Source organism: Balaenoptera ricei, chromosome 16 (assembly GCF_028023285.1).
Source record: "Balaenoptera ricei isolate mBalRic1 chromosome 16, mBalRic1.hap2, whole genome shotgun sequence".
NCBI classification, from domain to species: Eukaryota; Metazoa; Chordata; class Mammalia; order Artiodactyla; family Balaenopteridae; genus Balaenoptera; species Balaenoptera ricei.
Genome location: NC_082654.1, coordinates 23,000,970 through 23,016,024, shown reverse-complemented (window position 1 = coordinate 23,016,024; position 15,055 = coordinate 23,000,970). Strand labels below are relative to the sequence as shown.

Below are 15,055 nucleotides of genomic sequence, written 5' to 3'. Positions count from 1 at the left end.
CTAGGTGAATATCCCCGTTTCAGTTCTGATGGAGAAGAATGAAATGCATACTAAGTAGTAGTACTGTAAATGGCAGCACCAAGGAATCACCCACTGAGTCCTAACTTTTCACCTTGAAGATGTATGTGTATGTCATTTTCACTTTCCCCAAACCTCTTAACCAAACTGTGGAGACTTCATCTCAAAAGAAGATGTTTATCTTAATAAAAAGACACAAATGAGAAGAATGGTGCGGCTCCCTTTGTAATTACTTAGCATGCTAAACAGCAGCACAGAGAAACGTTATCCCTAAGTTTATTCAACAAATAGGGGATGCGTGTGGGAGGACTGAAAAGGGTAAACACCAGTAATGTATGTATTTTTTGCAGCTGCTGAGAGATGAATTCTATACATTTACATTTTCTTTTTTGTATTTAAAGGCAAACCTGAGCCCTGAAGCAAATTAAGGAAAACCATGCAAACTAAATTTTCTTGCCTCCAGTCTCTTGTGTGGCTTTGGGCAGACAATCTTTCCTCTGCCAACTTCTCAAATATGATACCTCCTTCAGTCTGACCATAATGGTCTTAAATTTCCCCTCAGCTTAATTAAACTTTAGACAGGTTTCTTCTGGACTTCAGGCTCTGACCTCCCTTTTCTTAGAGCATCTACTTTAGAAACTTGCGACTGTAAATTCTTTCTCTGCACCTTTGAGATGTAAATCTTCTGCAATCCAGGAATACCTTTCTCAAGGATCTGGGAGCCATCTCTGAAATGGACATACAGATTGCCAACAAACACATGAAAAGATGCTCAACATCACTAATTATCAGAGAAATGCAAATCAAAACCACAATGAGGTATCACCTCACACTGGTCAGAATGACCATCATCAAAAAATATACAAACAATAAATGCTGCAGAGGGTGTGGAGAAAAGGGAACCCTCCTGCACTGTTGGTGGGAATGTAAATTAATTCAGCCACTATGGAGAACAGTACAGAGGCTCCTTAAAAAACTAAAAATAGAACTACCATATGACACAGCAATCCCACTACTAGGCATATACCCTGAGAAAACCATAATTCAAAAGGAGTCATGTACCACAATGTTCATTGCAGCACTATTTACAATAGCCAGGACACGGAAACAACCTAAGTGTCCATCGACAGATGAACAGACAAAGAAGATGTGGCACATATATACAATGGAATATTACTCAGCCATAAAAAGGAACGAAATTCAGTTATTTGTAATGAGGTGGATGGACCTAGAGTCTGTCATACAGAGTGAAGAGTCAGAAAGAGAAAAACAAATACCGGATGCTAACACACATATATGGAATCTAAAAATACGGTACTAATAAACCTTTATTCCTGCAGGGCAGGAATAAAGATGCAGACGTAGAGAATGGACTTGAGGACACAGGGTGGGAAGGGGAAGCTGGGACGAAGTGAGAGAGTACCATTGACATCTATACACACTACCAAATATAAAATGGATGGCTAGTGGGAAGCTGCTGCATAGCACAGGGAGATCAGCTCGGTGCTTTGTGACCACCTAGAGGGGTGGGATAGGGAGGGTGGGAGGGAGACGCAAGAGGGAGGGGATATGGGGATCTATGTATACATATAGCTGATTCACTCTGTTGTACTACAGAAACTAACACAACATTGTAAACCAATTATACTCCAATAAAGATATATATATATATATATATATATATATATAAAAAAAGGAAAGATAGCACCTCTGCCTCTGGGAGGGTAGGAACCTAAGTTCCCTAAGCACCAATTAGCAAACACCTGCGGCCTAACCACACTGATAATCCCCTCCCCCCAGAGTCCTCCAGTACTTTCCACTAGCTTATCCCAGAGTTTAAAACTATTCCTGCCATTTCTTTCTGTTGAATTCAATCTTGCCTGTTTAATACCCTGTGATGCAATTTTCCTTTAATAGGTCATGCCTGTCCTTAGAATTTTCTAGTTATATATATGAAACTCTGGACAACCCACCTGACTGAAGATGAATTAAGGATGTTGGATGGCTCAGGAATTTGGTTAGAGGAGGGAGACACCACTCTCCCTGCTCAAACTTTTAGTTAAGACATGCTTTTTAATGAAGAGAACCCATATGATGGAGAATGACCCACTCTGGGATGATGCCTTTAGAAGGATTTTAGGAAGAGGAAGAACTAAGTATAGCAAGGGATAGAAGGTTTCCATGAAACTAGATTCAGAATTATCAGATTATTCAGATTATACTTATCTCCATATTTTCTCACTTGTAAAACAGGGATAATCATAGCATATTTCTCATAAGTCTGTTCAGAGGATTCAATAAAACAGATATATATATCAAATGCTTAGAACAGATGCTGGTAAAGGATCCATCAACATTAATTTCTATCACTACCATCATCATCATTATTATTATCATTAGATCTGTTACTGAATAGCAGAATGACTTTAAGCCGGTAGTCTCCCATTTTGGGGCCACAATTTCCTAACTGTGAAATAATGGATTGGACTAGGTAAGTCCAAAGACCTTCTAGATTTAAAGTTCTGTCTGTGGTGCTAATCAGGAGATAGCTGTTGGACTAATGGGTTAGTGCCCATTAGTGACACTGGTGAAATCCAGGAGGGAGAGAGGAAAGAGAGCATCAGATGGAAAAGACATGAGAGCCAATCATGTAGGGTAATTTCAGAGCATGGGCCCTGGGTCTAGAAGGGGTGTGCTGGAAGCTCAGCTCCACCACTTACTACCTGGGGCAAGTTATTTACCTCTCTGAAAAAAATGAGAGTAATAATATTGGCTACCCTGCACTACGATTGTTATGAGAATTAAATGCATTCCCAGAGCATAGAAAGGAGATGGAGAGGAAAGAGAAACAAAAGCTCTCCTCCATTAGGGCCACCTGGCTAAGAGGTCGCCTCACTGATGGGACCTTGTAGGAAAACCACAGCCCTGGTTTACTTTCACTTACTGTTGGGGCTTACCAAGTCTCTTCAGGAAGGGGAGAGGGAGGAAACATTATGTAATGTAACAGGCAGCCACGCAAGAGGAAGAGTGTCCTCAGACATATTCAAAGTTGCTTACAAATTACTTTCTGAATTTGAAGGTCAAGTTGGCAAGATGAGAAATGAAAAACAGAACCTGCATCAGAATCAATTAATTCTGGAACTGGAGCAATTGATATTGTTTGGACCACGAGCTAGTGTGTCTCTGTCTCTGTCTCTCCATCCCTCTCAATCTCTGTCTCACCTTCCCTCCCTCCCTCCCTCCCTCCATCGATCCTCTCTCTTGCCCTCTCTCTGCACAGCATTTATTTCCCTATCTATCCCCTTTTAAATTCTTGCTTTTTAAATTTTAATTTTCCGGGATGCATTAGTACCGCTTTCATACTAACAATAAAAGTTCATATTTTTACCATCTACTAAAGCACTTAGTGCAGATCCATCTGACTATCTTTCTACGAAGAAAAAAATTACCAAAATGAGATCAATTTGTATGAACTGTTTTCCATCAAGGATTCCACCTTTCCATTTCAGTAAATTTTCATTCCATGTAACACACTGACCACATTCAATTTCCCCAATTGATTACCAGATTGTTCTGTACAGCTCTTTGTTCAAACTAATATCTAGTCTACGATGATGCACCACATGTGCTTGTTATGACCCTTCCATCACTTTTAAACTAGCAGAGTGTTTTTTAAATGATACATACTTGCAGAAGAGATTTTCAGAGCATTTAGACATTGGCAGATTCTTCTTAATGATCAAGACTCTTGAAGTTGAACTTTAAAAAAAAAAGCCTCAATATTAACCACTTTCTTTTATAATAGGTTTTAGCTCTTTGAATACCACCAAAATACCAAATGGAATGAATCAGCCTTACACATAATGAAACTCACTCTTCTCTACCTAAGGTAGGTGGGTGTACAGTTGTTCTATGGGCACCAAAGCCAGTTTGAAAGAAAAAAGTAATAAACCCTCTTGGGGTTTTGTGACCACTATGTTGCTGGTGAACCATATCTCCCCCAGAGGAGGAGATGAGACTTGACTCAGCTCTTTCTCAACCACTACCCTCTGTTCCCTGGGAAGATTCATAAGCTAGGATGGCTTCCGGCACCGAGGTACCAAACCACCTCATGTGAGGGATGGATGAGGGCAGTGATGGATCAGCAGACGGACCACTCACCGTATACTGCGATGGTCTTCGTGTCCTGCAGGATGGCATTCCCGGCTGAGACTTGCACTGTGATGGTGTTCATCCCTTCGGAAGTAAACTTGAATGATATGCTTCCCTCCAAGGTGATCAGGGGCTAAAACAAATGAGGCCGCAGAGTGAAGGGAAAGCTGTTCAGTTACAGATGAGATAGGCACCAGCTCTGAGCCACTGACAAGCTCCTTAGATCAGCGGAAGCTCTTTCTGGGGCATCCCCATGTGACTGACTCCACCTATGCCTCCCCGTCGCCTCAAGTTCAGGCCAGAAAGGGACTATTAGAGACATGATCCCAAGAAACTCTACTCATTCCTTGTGAATTTGACACCTCCTTTCTGCTATCATCCTGATTCAGGGCTGGGGAGATCCATAGGTCTTGCTTGCTGGTGGGATGTGTCTCTCTTTGTTGATAACCTACTTGTATCAAGCAGATCCCTTAATCTGAGGCAATATTAAAGAGGGGGTTCATATTAATCCAGATTTAAGCAGTAGTCGCTGAAAGTCTATAAGGTGCCAATGCTCCTCTCCAGGGTGTATTATTTATATAAAATTACAGTGGAACACAGCAACTATGGACACCAAACTACACTAGTTAGACAGGTGTGGCCTTGTGTGGCTCGGCTTCCTCTGAGAAGCCCTATCAGCAGTTTCCTGGAAGGAGCTGCTATGGAAACATGTACTAATTGGACAGTGGTTTGAGGACTCAAAAAAGAAAAAGAAAGACTTGGAGCAGTGCCTGTAATGCAATTGGATACCGGGGTCCTAGAGGAAAAAGATTATTAGCCTACTGACCACCCTCGACCAACTCCCCACAAACATTTCATTCCTGTCTTTCCTTAATTAATTTACAAATCAAAATTGATTTAACTCCCTGTGTAGTAGAAGGTAGACTAAAGCCCAGCATAAGAATTCTACTTGAGTCCAGGCTCTATGTCCAATGCAACCCAACTCCAGCCAGTTTCAGAACCCAGGCCAGGGGGAAAAAACATGCTCAAAGTCTGAAAGTTCTTAACACGCAAGCTATGGATGGAGGATTGGAGTGAACTTACCCACCACCTCCAGAGGCAATGAAAAAGCAGTGACTCAAGGGGCCATGCATATGGTTGAAAGAAGTTGGAAACTTTCGTCTGAGGAAAGGAAAGCCCTTAGAAGTCTGAGCCATGTGGCTGACAGGGTCTTGGTGCTCTGGCCGGGTGTCAGGCCTGAGCCTCTGAGGTGGGAGAACCGAGTTCAGGACACTGGACCACGAGAGACCTCCTGGCTCCATGTAACATCAATCGGCGAGAGCTCTCCCAGAGATCTCCGTCTCACTGCTAAACCCAGCTCCACTCAATGACCAGCAAGCTCCAGTGCTGGACACCCCGTGCTAAACAACTAGCAAGACAGGAACACAACCCCATCCATTAGCAGAGAGGCTGTCTAAAATCATACTAAGTTCACAGACACCCCAAAACACTCCACCAGATGCGGTCCTGCCCACCAGAAAGACAAGATCCAGCCTCATCCACCACAACACAGGCACCAGTCCCCTCCACCAGGAAGCCTACACAACTCACTGAACCAACCTTAGCCACTGGGGGCAGACACCAAAAACAACGGGAACTAAGAACCTGCAGCCTGCAAAAAGGAGACCCCAAACACAGTAAGTTAAGCAAAATGAATAAACAGAGAAACACACAGCAGATGAAGGAGCAAGGTAAAAACCCACCAGAACAAACAAATGAAGAGGAAATAGGCAGTCTACCTGAAAAAGAAGTCAGAGTAATGATAGTAAACATGATCCAAAAACTTGGAAAAGAATGGAGAAAATACAAGAAACGTTTAACAAGGGCCTAGAAGAACTAAAGAGCAAACAAACAATGATGAACAACACAATAAATGAAATTAAAAACGGTCTAGAAGGAATAAATAGCAGAAAAACTGAGGCAGAAGAATGGATAAGTGACCTGGAAGATAAAATCGTGTAAATAACTACCGCAGAGCAGAATAAAGAGAAAAGAATGAAAAGATTGAGGACAGTCTCAGAGACCTCCGGGACAACATTAAATGCACCAACATTCGAATTATAGGGGTCCCAGAAGAAGAAGAGAAAAAGAAAGGGTATGAGAAAATATTTGAAGAGATTATAGTCAAAAACTTCCCTAATATGGGAAAGGAAATAGTCAATCAAGTCCAGGAAGTACAGAGAGTCCCATACAGGATAAATCCAAGGAGAAACACACAAAGACACATATTGATCAAACTATCAAAAATTAAATACAAAGAAAAAATACTGAAAGCACCAAGGGAAAAACAACAAATAACATACAAGGGAATCCCCATAAGGTTAACAGCTGCTCTTTCAGCAGAAACTCTGCAAGCCAGAAGAGAGTTGCAGGACATATTTAAAGTGATGAAAGGGAAAAAACTACAAACAAGATTACTCTACCCAGCAAGGATCTCGTTCAGATTTGATGGAGAAATTAAAACCTTTACAGACAAGCAAAAGCTAAGAGAATTCAGCACCACCAAACCAGCTGTACAACAAATGCTAAAGGAACTTCTCTAGGAAGGAAACACAAGAGAAGGAAAAGACCTACAATAACAAACCCAAAACAATTAAGAAAATGGTAATAGGAACATACATATCGATAATTACCTTAAATGTAAATGGTTTAAATACTCCATCCAAAAGACACAGACTGGCTGAATGGATACAAAAACAAGACCTGTATATATGCTGTCTACAAGAGACCCACTTCAGACCTAGGGACACATACAGACTGAAAGTGAGGGGTTGGAACAAGATATTTCATGCAAATGGAAATCAAAAGAAAGCTGGAGTAGCAATTCTTATATCAGTCAAAATAGTCTATTACAAGACTATTACAAGACTATTACAAGACTATTACAAGAGACAAAGAAGGACACTACATAATGATCAAGGGATCGATCCCAGAAAAAGATATAACAATTGTAAATATTTATGCACCCAACATAGGAGCACCTCAATACATAAGGCAAATACTAACATCCATAAAAGGAGAAATCGACAGTAACACAATCATAGTAGGGGACTTTAACACCCCACTTTCACGAATTGACAGATCATCCAAATGAAAATAAATAAGGAAACACAAGCTTTAAATGATACATTAAACAAGATGGACTTAACTGATATTTATAGGACATTCCATCCAAAAACAACAGAATACACTTTCTTCTCAAGTGCTCATGGAACATTCTCCAGGATAGATCATATCTCGGGTCACAAATCAAGCCTTGATAAATTTAAGAAAATTGAAGTCGCAACAAGTATCTTTTCTGACCACAATGCTATCAGACTAGATATCAATTACAGGAAAAAATCTGTAAAAAATACAAACACATGGAGGCTACACAATACACTACTTAATAATGAAGTGATCACTGAAGAAATCAAAGGGGAAATCAAAAAATACCTAGAAACAAATGACAATGGAGATACGACGACCCAAAACCTATGGGACGCAGCGAAAGCAGTTCTAAGAGGGAACTCTGCAGCAGTACAATCCTACCTCAAGAAACAAGAAACATCTCTAATAAACAACCTAACCTTACACCTAAAGCAATTCGAGAAAGAAGAACAAAAATACCCCAAAGTTAGCAGAAGGAAAGAAATCATAAAGATCAGATCAGAAATAAATGAAAAAGAAATGAAAGAAACGATAGCAAAGATCAATTAAACTAAAAGCTGTTTCTTTGGGGCTTCCCTGGTGGCGCAGTGGTTGAGAATCTGCCTGCCAATGCAGGGGACACGGGTTCGTGCCCCGGTCTGGAAAGATCCACATGCCGTGAAGCGGCTAGGTCCATGAGCCACAACTACTGAGCCTGCGCGTCTGGAGCCTGTGCTCTGTAACGGGAGAGGCCGCGACAGTGAGAGGCCCATGCACCACGATGAAGAGTGGCCCCTGCTTGCTGCAACTGGAGAAAGCCCTCGCACAGAAACGAAGACCCAACACAGCCAAAAATAAATAAATAAATTTTAAAAAAACTAAAAAAGCTGATTCTTTGAGAAGATAAACAAAATCAATAAACCATTAGACAGACTCATCAAGAAAAAAAGGGAGAAGACTCAAGTCAATAGAATTAGAAATGAAAAAGGAGAAGTAACAACTGACACTGCAGAAATACAAACGATCATGAGAGATTACTACAAGCAACTATATGCCAATAAAATGGACAGCCTCAAAGAAATGGACAAATTCTTAGAAAAGTACAACCTTCCGAGACTGAACCAGGAAGAAATAGAAAATATAAACAGACCAATCACAAGCACTGAAATTGAAACTGTGATTAAAAATCTTCCAAAACACAAAAGCCAGGGACCAGATGGATTCACAGGCAAATTCTATCTAACATTTAGAGAAGATCTAATGCCTATCCTTCTCAAAATCTTCCAAAATATAGCAGAGGGAGGAACACGCCCAAACTCAATCTATGAGGCCACCATCACCCTGATACCAAAACCAGACAAAGATTCACAAAGAAAGAAGACTACAAACCAATATCACTGATGAACATAGATGCAAAAATCCTCAACAAAATACTAGCAAACAGAATCCAACAGCACATTAAAAGGATCATACACCATGATCAAGTGGGGTTTATCTCAGGAATGCAAGGAATCTTCGATATACGCAAATCAAGCAATATGATACCCCATATTAACAAATTGAAGGATGAAAACCAGATGATAATCTCAACAGATGCAGAAAAAGCTTTCGACAAAATTCAACACCGATTTATGATAAAAACTCTCCAGAAAGTAAGCATAGAGGGAACTTACCTTAACATAATAGAGGCCATATATGACAAACCCACAGCCAACATCATTCTCAATGGTGAAAAGCTGAAACCATTTCCACTAAGATGAGGAACAAGACAAGGCTGCCCACTCTCACCACTATTATTCAACAGCAATCAGAGAAGAAAAAGAAATAAAAGGAATCCAAATCAGAAAAGAAGACATAAAACTGTCACTGTTTGCAGATGACATGATGCTACACATAGAGAATCCTAAGGATGCCACCAGAAAACTACTAGAGGTAATCAATGAATTCGGTAAAGTAGCAGGATACAAAATGAATGCACAGAAATCTCTTGCATTCCTGTACACTTAATGATGAAAAATCTGAAAGAGAAATTAAGGAAACACATTTACCACTGCAACAAAAAGAATAAAGTACCTAGGAATAAACCTACCTAAGGAGACAAAAGACCTGTATGCAGAAAACTATAAGACACTGATGAAAGAAATTAAAGATGACAGAAACAGATGGAGAGATGTACCATGTTCTTGGATTGGAAGAAGCAATATTGTGAAAATGACTATACTACCCAAAGCAATCTACAGATTCAGTGCAATCCCTATCAAACCACCAATGGCATTTTTCACAGAACTAGAACAAAAACTTTCACAATTTGTATGGAAACACAAAAGGCCCCGAATAACCAAACCAATCTTGAGAAAGAAAAATGAAGCTGGAGGAATCAGGCTCCCTGACTTCAGACTATACTACAGTAATCAAGATAGTGTGGTATTGGCACAAAAACAGAAATATAGATCAATGGAACAGGATAGAAAACTCAGAGATAAATGCACGCACATATGGTCACCTTATCTTTGATAAAGGAGGCAAGAATATACAATGAAGAAAAGACAGCCTCTTCAATAAGTGGTGCTGGGAAAACCGGACAGCTACATGTAAAAGAATGAAATTAGAACATTCCCTAACACCATACACAAAAATAAACTCAAAATGGATTAAAGACCTAAATGTAAGGCCAGACACTATAAAACTCTTAGAGGAAAACCTAGCCAGAACACTCTATGACATAAATCACAGCAAGATCCGTTCTGACCCACCTCCTAGAGAAATGGAAATGAAAACAAAAATAAACAAATGGGACCTAATGAAACTTGAAACCTTTTGCACAGCAAAGGAAACCATAAACAAGACGAAAAGACAGCCCTCAGAATGGGTGAAAATATTTGCAAATGAAGCAACTGACAAAGGATTAAACTCCAAAATATGCAAGCAACTCATGCAGCTCAAAAAAACAAACAGCCCAATCCAAAAATGGGCTGAAGACCTAAATAGATATTTCTCTAAAGAATATACAGATTCCCAACAAACATATGAAAGGATGCTCAACATCACTAATCATTAGAGAAATGCAAATCAAAACTGCAATGAGGTATCACCTCACACCAGTCAGAATGGCCATCATGAAAAAATCTACAAACAATAAATGCTGGAGAGGGTGTGGAGAAAAGGGAACCCTTTTGCACTATTGGTGGGAATGTAAATTGATACAGCCACTATGGAGAACAGTATGGAGGTTTGTTAAAAAACTAAAAATAGAACTACCATATGACCCAGCAATCCCACTACTGGGCATATACCCTGAGAAAACCATAATTCAAAAAGAGTCATGTACCACAATGTTCATTGCAGCTCTATTTACAATAGCCAGGACATGGAAGCAACCTAAGTGTCATCAACAGATGAATGGATAAAGAAGATGTGGCACATATATACAATGGAATATTACTCAGCCATAAAAAGAAACGAAATTGAGTTATTTGTAATGAGGTGGATGGACCTAGAGACTGTCATACAGAGTGAAGTAAGTCAGAAAGAGAAAAACAAATACCGTATGCTAACACATATACATGGAATCTAAAAAAACAAAAAAACAAAGTGGTTCTGAAGAACCTAGGGGCTGGACAGGAATAAAGACGCAGACGTAGAGAATGGACTTGACATGGGGAGGGGGAAGGGAAAGCTGGGACGAAGTGAGAGAGTGACATTGACATATATACACTACCAAATGTAAAATAGATAGCTAGTGGGAAGCAGCTGCATAGCACAGGGAGATCAGCTCGGTGCTTTGTGACCACCTAGGGGGGTGGGATAGGGAGGGTGGGAGGGAGACACGAGAGGGAGGAGATATGGGGATATATGTATACGTATAGCTGATTCACTTTGTTATACAACAGCAACTATCACAACAATGAAAAGCAATTATATTCCAATAAAGATATTGAAAAAAATTGAAAAAAAGAAGCCTACTCAACATAATCTGTTGAGAATTTGGTTTTCTTCTAAAAGCTTAAGAAAAAACAAAAAAAAAGAAGTTGTTTGTAGTACTGTCACCTTCTAGTACTAGCTTTCAGGCAAATAAATAGATTTCTCCTCTTCTACTATGGGTAGCGGGCCCACTCTGGGCCCAATTTACATGCATGGTTTCATAAGAAATAAAAAAGGCTTTCTTTTCAGTTGATTTATGTCAGCAGTAGAGGTGAGAGATTCCTTTGACTGTCAGGCATGCAGCAGGTCTGGTGTCAGGAGAGGTTTCCTCCCTAGGCTTGTGCAAAATTATGACTCCAGTTAAAGCCAACACTCAGCTCTGAAGTAGAAAAAGATTTGTATTCACATAAGATGCATTGCATTTGAAGAGCAAAGTCACAAGTGAAAGCAACTCTGCTGGAAGGAGATGACGCTTTCCAGTCCAGAGCAGTTGGTCCCAGGGCCCTCTGGGAAGGGGGACTTCGGGGCCTCAGTTCTACTGCCTTAACTAACATTTGTATGCAAATTTCAATTTCTGAGAATGGAGTGAATTCCAAACTGAAACAGAGCATGAAGCCTGGTGTGAGGGGAAGAAAAACCCAGGCAGGCCTGAGAAGGTCTTGGATCCGCGTGAAGCAGCTGAATGAGATTGGAAGAAGCCACTTCACCTGTCCTTTCTCATCTGTAAAATGAAGGACAGAGTAAATGAGGTCAAAGGTTTCTACTGGTTTTGAAACTGCTGCCACTTTGGATCACAGGGAATGTTTGGGGGAAACATAAAACAGAAAGCTGAGCTAAAGAAGGGGCTGCATCTGGTCCAGGGTGATGGGGTCACGGCGGGGAGCTGGATTGCACAGACATCTGTGGCTCTTGCCTGTTTGGTGTCCACTGGCCTCTTTTCCTTTTGAGGGCCATTCCCTCCCTTCTCTTGGTCTAGATGGATCTAGGGAGGCTGACTTCAGCAGCTCTGTTTCTGTCCCCAGCACCGTGGTCAAGGCCTGGCCGACATTACCCCATTCTGGGACTTCTGTTAGAACTTTGGGGAAAGACGGCTTGTTTTCTCTGCTGAACTGTGCAAGCATAAAGCTCAGGCTCCTGCTAAGGGTCACTGCAGAGCAAAGCCCAACTGGAGGAAAAGGCTAACTCAGAGGAAGGCAGAGGTAACGCATGCACACTACTATATGTAAAATAGATAACTAGTAAGGACCTACGGTATAGCACAGGGAACTCTACTCGCTACTCTGTAATGGCCTATGTGGGAAAAGAATCTAAAAAAGAGTGGATATATGTATAACTGATTCACTTTGCTGTACACCTGAAACTAATACAACATTGTAAATCAACTATACTCGGATAGAAATTAAAAAAAAAAAAAGAGGTAGGGGCGCAGTGGTGAGAGAGACAGAGACTGACGAGATGACTGGGGCACTCGGAGCCCGCCGTCCCCGGAGCTGCGACAACCTCTGGTCTCTTGAGTCACGTAAGCCATGACTTTCTTTCCCTTTTGCGCTTTGGCCAGTTTGCGTGGAGCCGCACAAAGCCCGCGCGGAAGGCCGACCCACCTCGGTGTTGTTTCCGTACCACCACACGTAAGTGAGCGTGCCCACTTGGCTGGGCCACAACACAGCAGTCGCGTTGACCTCTTTGTTCTTCGTGGTGACGAAGGGAAGAGACAGGTGTACATGCTCCAGGGGACCTGAGGCACAAGAGGAGAGAGGAGGCATGGAGAGGGAAGAGTTCTCTCTGCTTCACCTGCCTTCCCTGATCTGAAGAGAATACGCACTCCTGCTGGAAGCCTCCCAACCATCAGTCGGGTTCCCTGAAGGAAGTGAACGGGTGCCGTCCCTACTCTGGAGAAAAGGCTATATTGTGAACAGTTGTGTCTCAACATTTTCCATTTACCGATCTTTCTTCCAGGCCTAAAACCTGAGTTATTTATGTGTAAAAGTTTAAAAACTTACAAGCAATTGAAGAAGTCCTTAAAGGAACAGGCATAATACGAGATTTCACAGGGAGATGCAAAGTGTTTCCAAGAAGTTATGTTCTTGGTGGTAAATCAGGATCGTGAAAACCTCCGAGAATCCATGTGGGATGGGGGTTAGGGGTTGGTGGTGGTTCTTATACAAATCCCCAGACCATTCTACATGTAATTATTCTTTATTCTTTACTGGATTTTAAATGTGTGTGTGAGTGTATGTAAATGTGCATGTTTGTATGTAACTGTGAGGGTGTGTTTGTGTAAGTGTGTGTAAAGCCACCCGGTTAGATAAGTGTGGTGTTCAGTTGAGCTTGTCCAGGACAAAGGCAGGCATGCGGGGGCAGAGAGAGCTCTGTGGTCCTCAGGTTCTCAGGATGCGCTCAGCTGAAAAACAGGATGATTCTACCTATGGAAGCCCATTAGACCAGAAACCTTAATCAGATGTACAAACCCACAAAGATATAAATATCCTCTCCCTAGAGACCTATCCTATGACCCCTGACCTTCTCTTTGAGTTACTTTTACCAGACAAAATGCATTTTCTTTTGAGGTGAACATGACAAAAATCCATCATCCCCATCTTTATCCCATGAGGTGGAGAAGGATGCCGTACCTCAGGCCTTTGCACCTGGTTTAATTACTTCCTCCTCTTCTGCTTGACCATTTAATGTGTCTCCCAGGGTATTGTCTTTAGGCTTTCTCTCCCTTCATCTACTCTTCTGCTGAGTAATACCATGCACACCCTGACCTTAAACTGTGAACTATATGCTTAGGGCTCCAAAACCACCTTCTTGACTTCAGACTCAATTAGCAGCCAAAGGTTCCCTAGAAATCCACTGTTTTCCCCCAATCTGTATTCTCCAATCTTGATGAATGACCAATGTTTATCCAGGGGAACAACCCAGCAGCAGACAGTCAAACCCAATTCCTTATTTCTTTGCCATCCATATCCATTGAGGACACCATTGATTTGGTTTCATAAATTCTCTCTCAGGTAGAGCTCTTCTCACCCTGCCCTGGTTCATACACTGAACACCTGTCTCACGTGGACTGGTACAAACCCTCCTACAGGTTTTCCAGCCTCTAACCTTTCCCCACTCTAATCCGTCCTCCTGCTCTATGCGTTCAACGCCTGCCTCCCTCCACAATACATAAGTTGGACAAAGTGCCAGGTGGCCCCATCACTTAGAATAAAATATACGCTCCAGGGCGAGGGCAGAGCAAGAACAAAGACCCTGAGGAGGAGGTGGGTCTCCATGTTTAAAGAACAGCAAGAAATAGAGAAATAAATGGAGAAAAAGAGTGGAAGCAGATGCGATCTCAGGGGTATTCAGGACATAGAGCATGGTGGCCTTGTTGGCCCTGAAATATGTATATGTGTGTTTGCATAAGTTCATTCTATATAATGTGTATATATATATATATTATATAATATATACGTTCATACAATGTATAGCAATGACTATGTACCTTCTCACCCTTCAAATTGTTGTGAGGGTGATTTTTCTAGAAAGCCATGCTACTCACTTGATCAAGATGAAAATTCCCATTACCTAATTATAATAATAATGAGAGCTAACATGTACAGATCTAAAATTTGTGATACAGAGAACACAGGCTGCAAACTTTTGGAGGGTGAGAGTCCTTCATATTTATCTTTACGTGTAAGGATGTGCACAGTTCTTGAGACGTAGCAGGTACTGGAACATTGGTTGTGTAAGTGAACAGAAACATGTACTTTCCTATTTCTGCTTTTGCCCATGTTTTTCTTTCTTTATA

The 15,055-nt window shown here is 41.3% G+C and overlaps 1 protein-coding gene across 8 annotated transcripts in view; it reads right to left on the bottom strand.

Moving 5' to 3' along the window:
• SORCS1 (sortilin related VPS10 domain containing receptor 1) overlaps positions 1 to 15,055 on the bottom strand; it is a 577,597-nt gene that overhangs the window by 39,067 nt on the left and 523,475 nt on the right. For all 8 annotated transcript variants that reach the window (XM_059899261.1, XM_059899265.1, XM_059899263.1 and 5 more), the window contains exons 20-21: positions 12,861 to 12,994; positions 4,180 to 4,303 (exon numbers count right to left, since the gene is read on the bottom strand). In XM_059899261.1, coding sequence (XP_059755244.1) covers positions 4,180 to 4,303; positions 12,861 to 12,994 — 258 coding nt within the window. The remainder of the gene's footprint in view (positions 1 to 4,179; positions 4,304 to 12,860; positions 12,995 to 15,055) is intronic.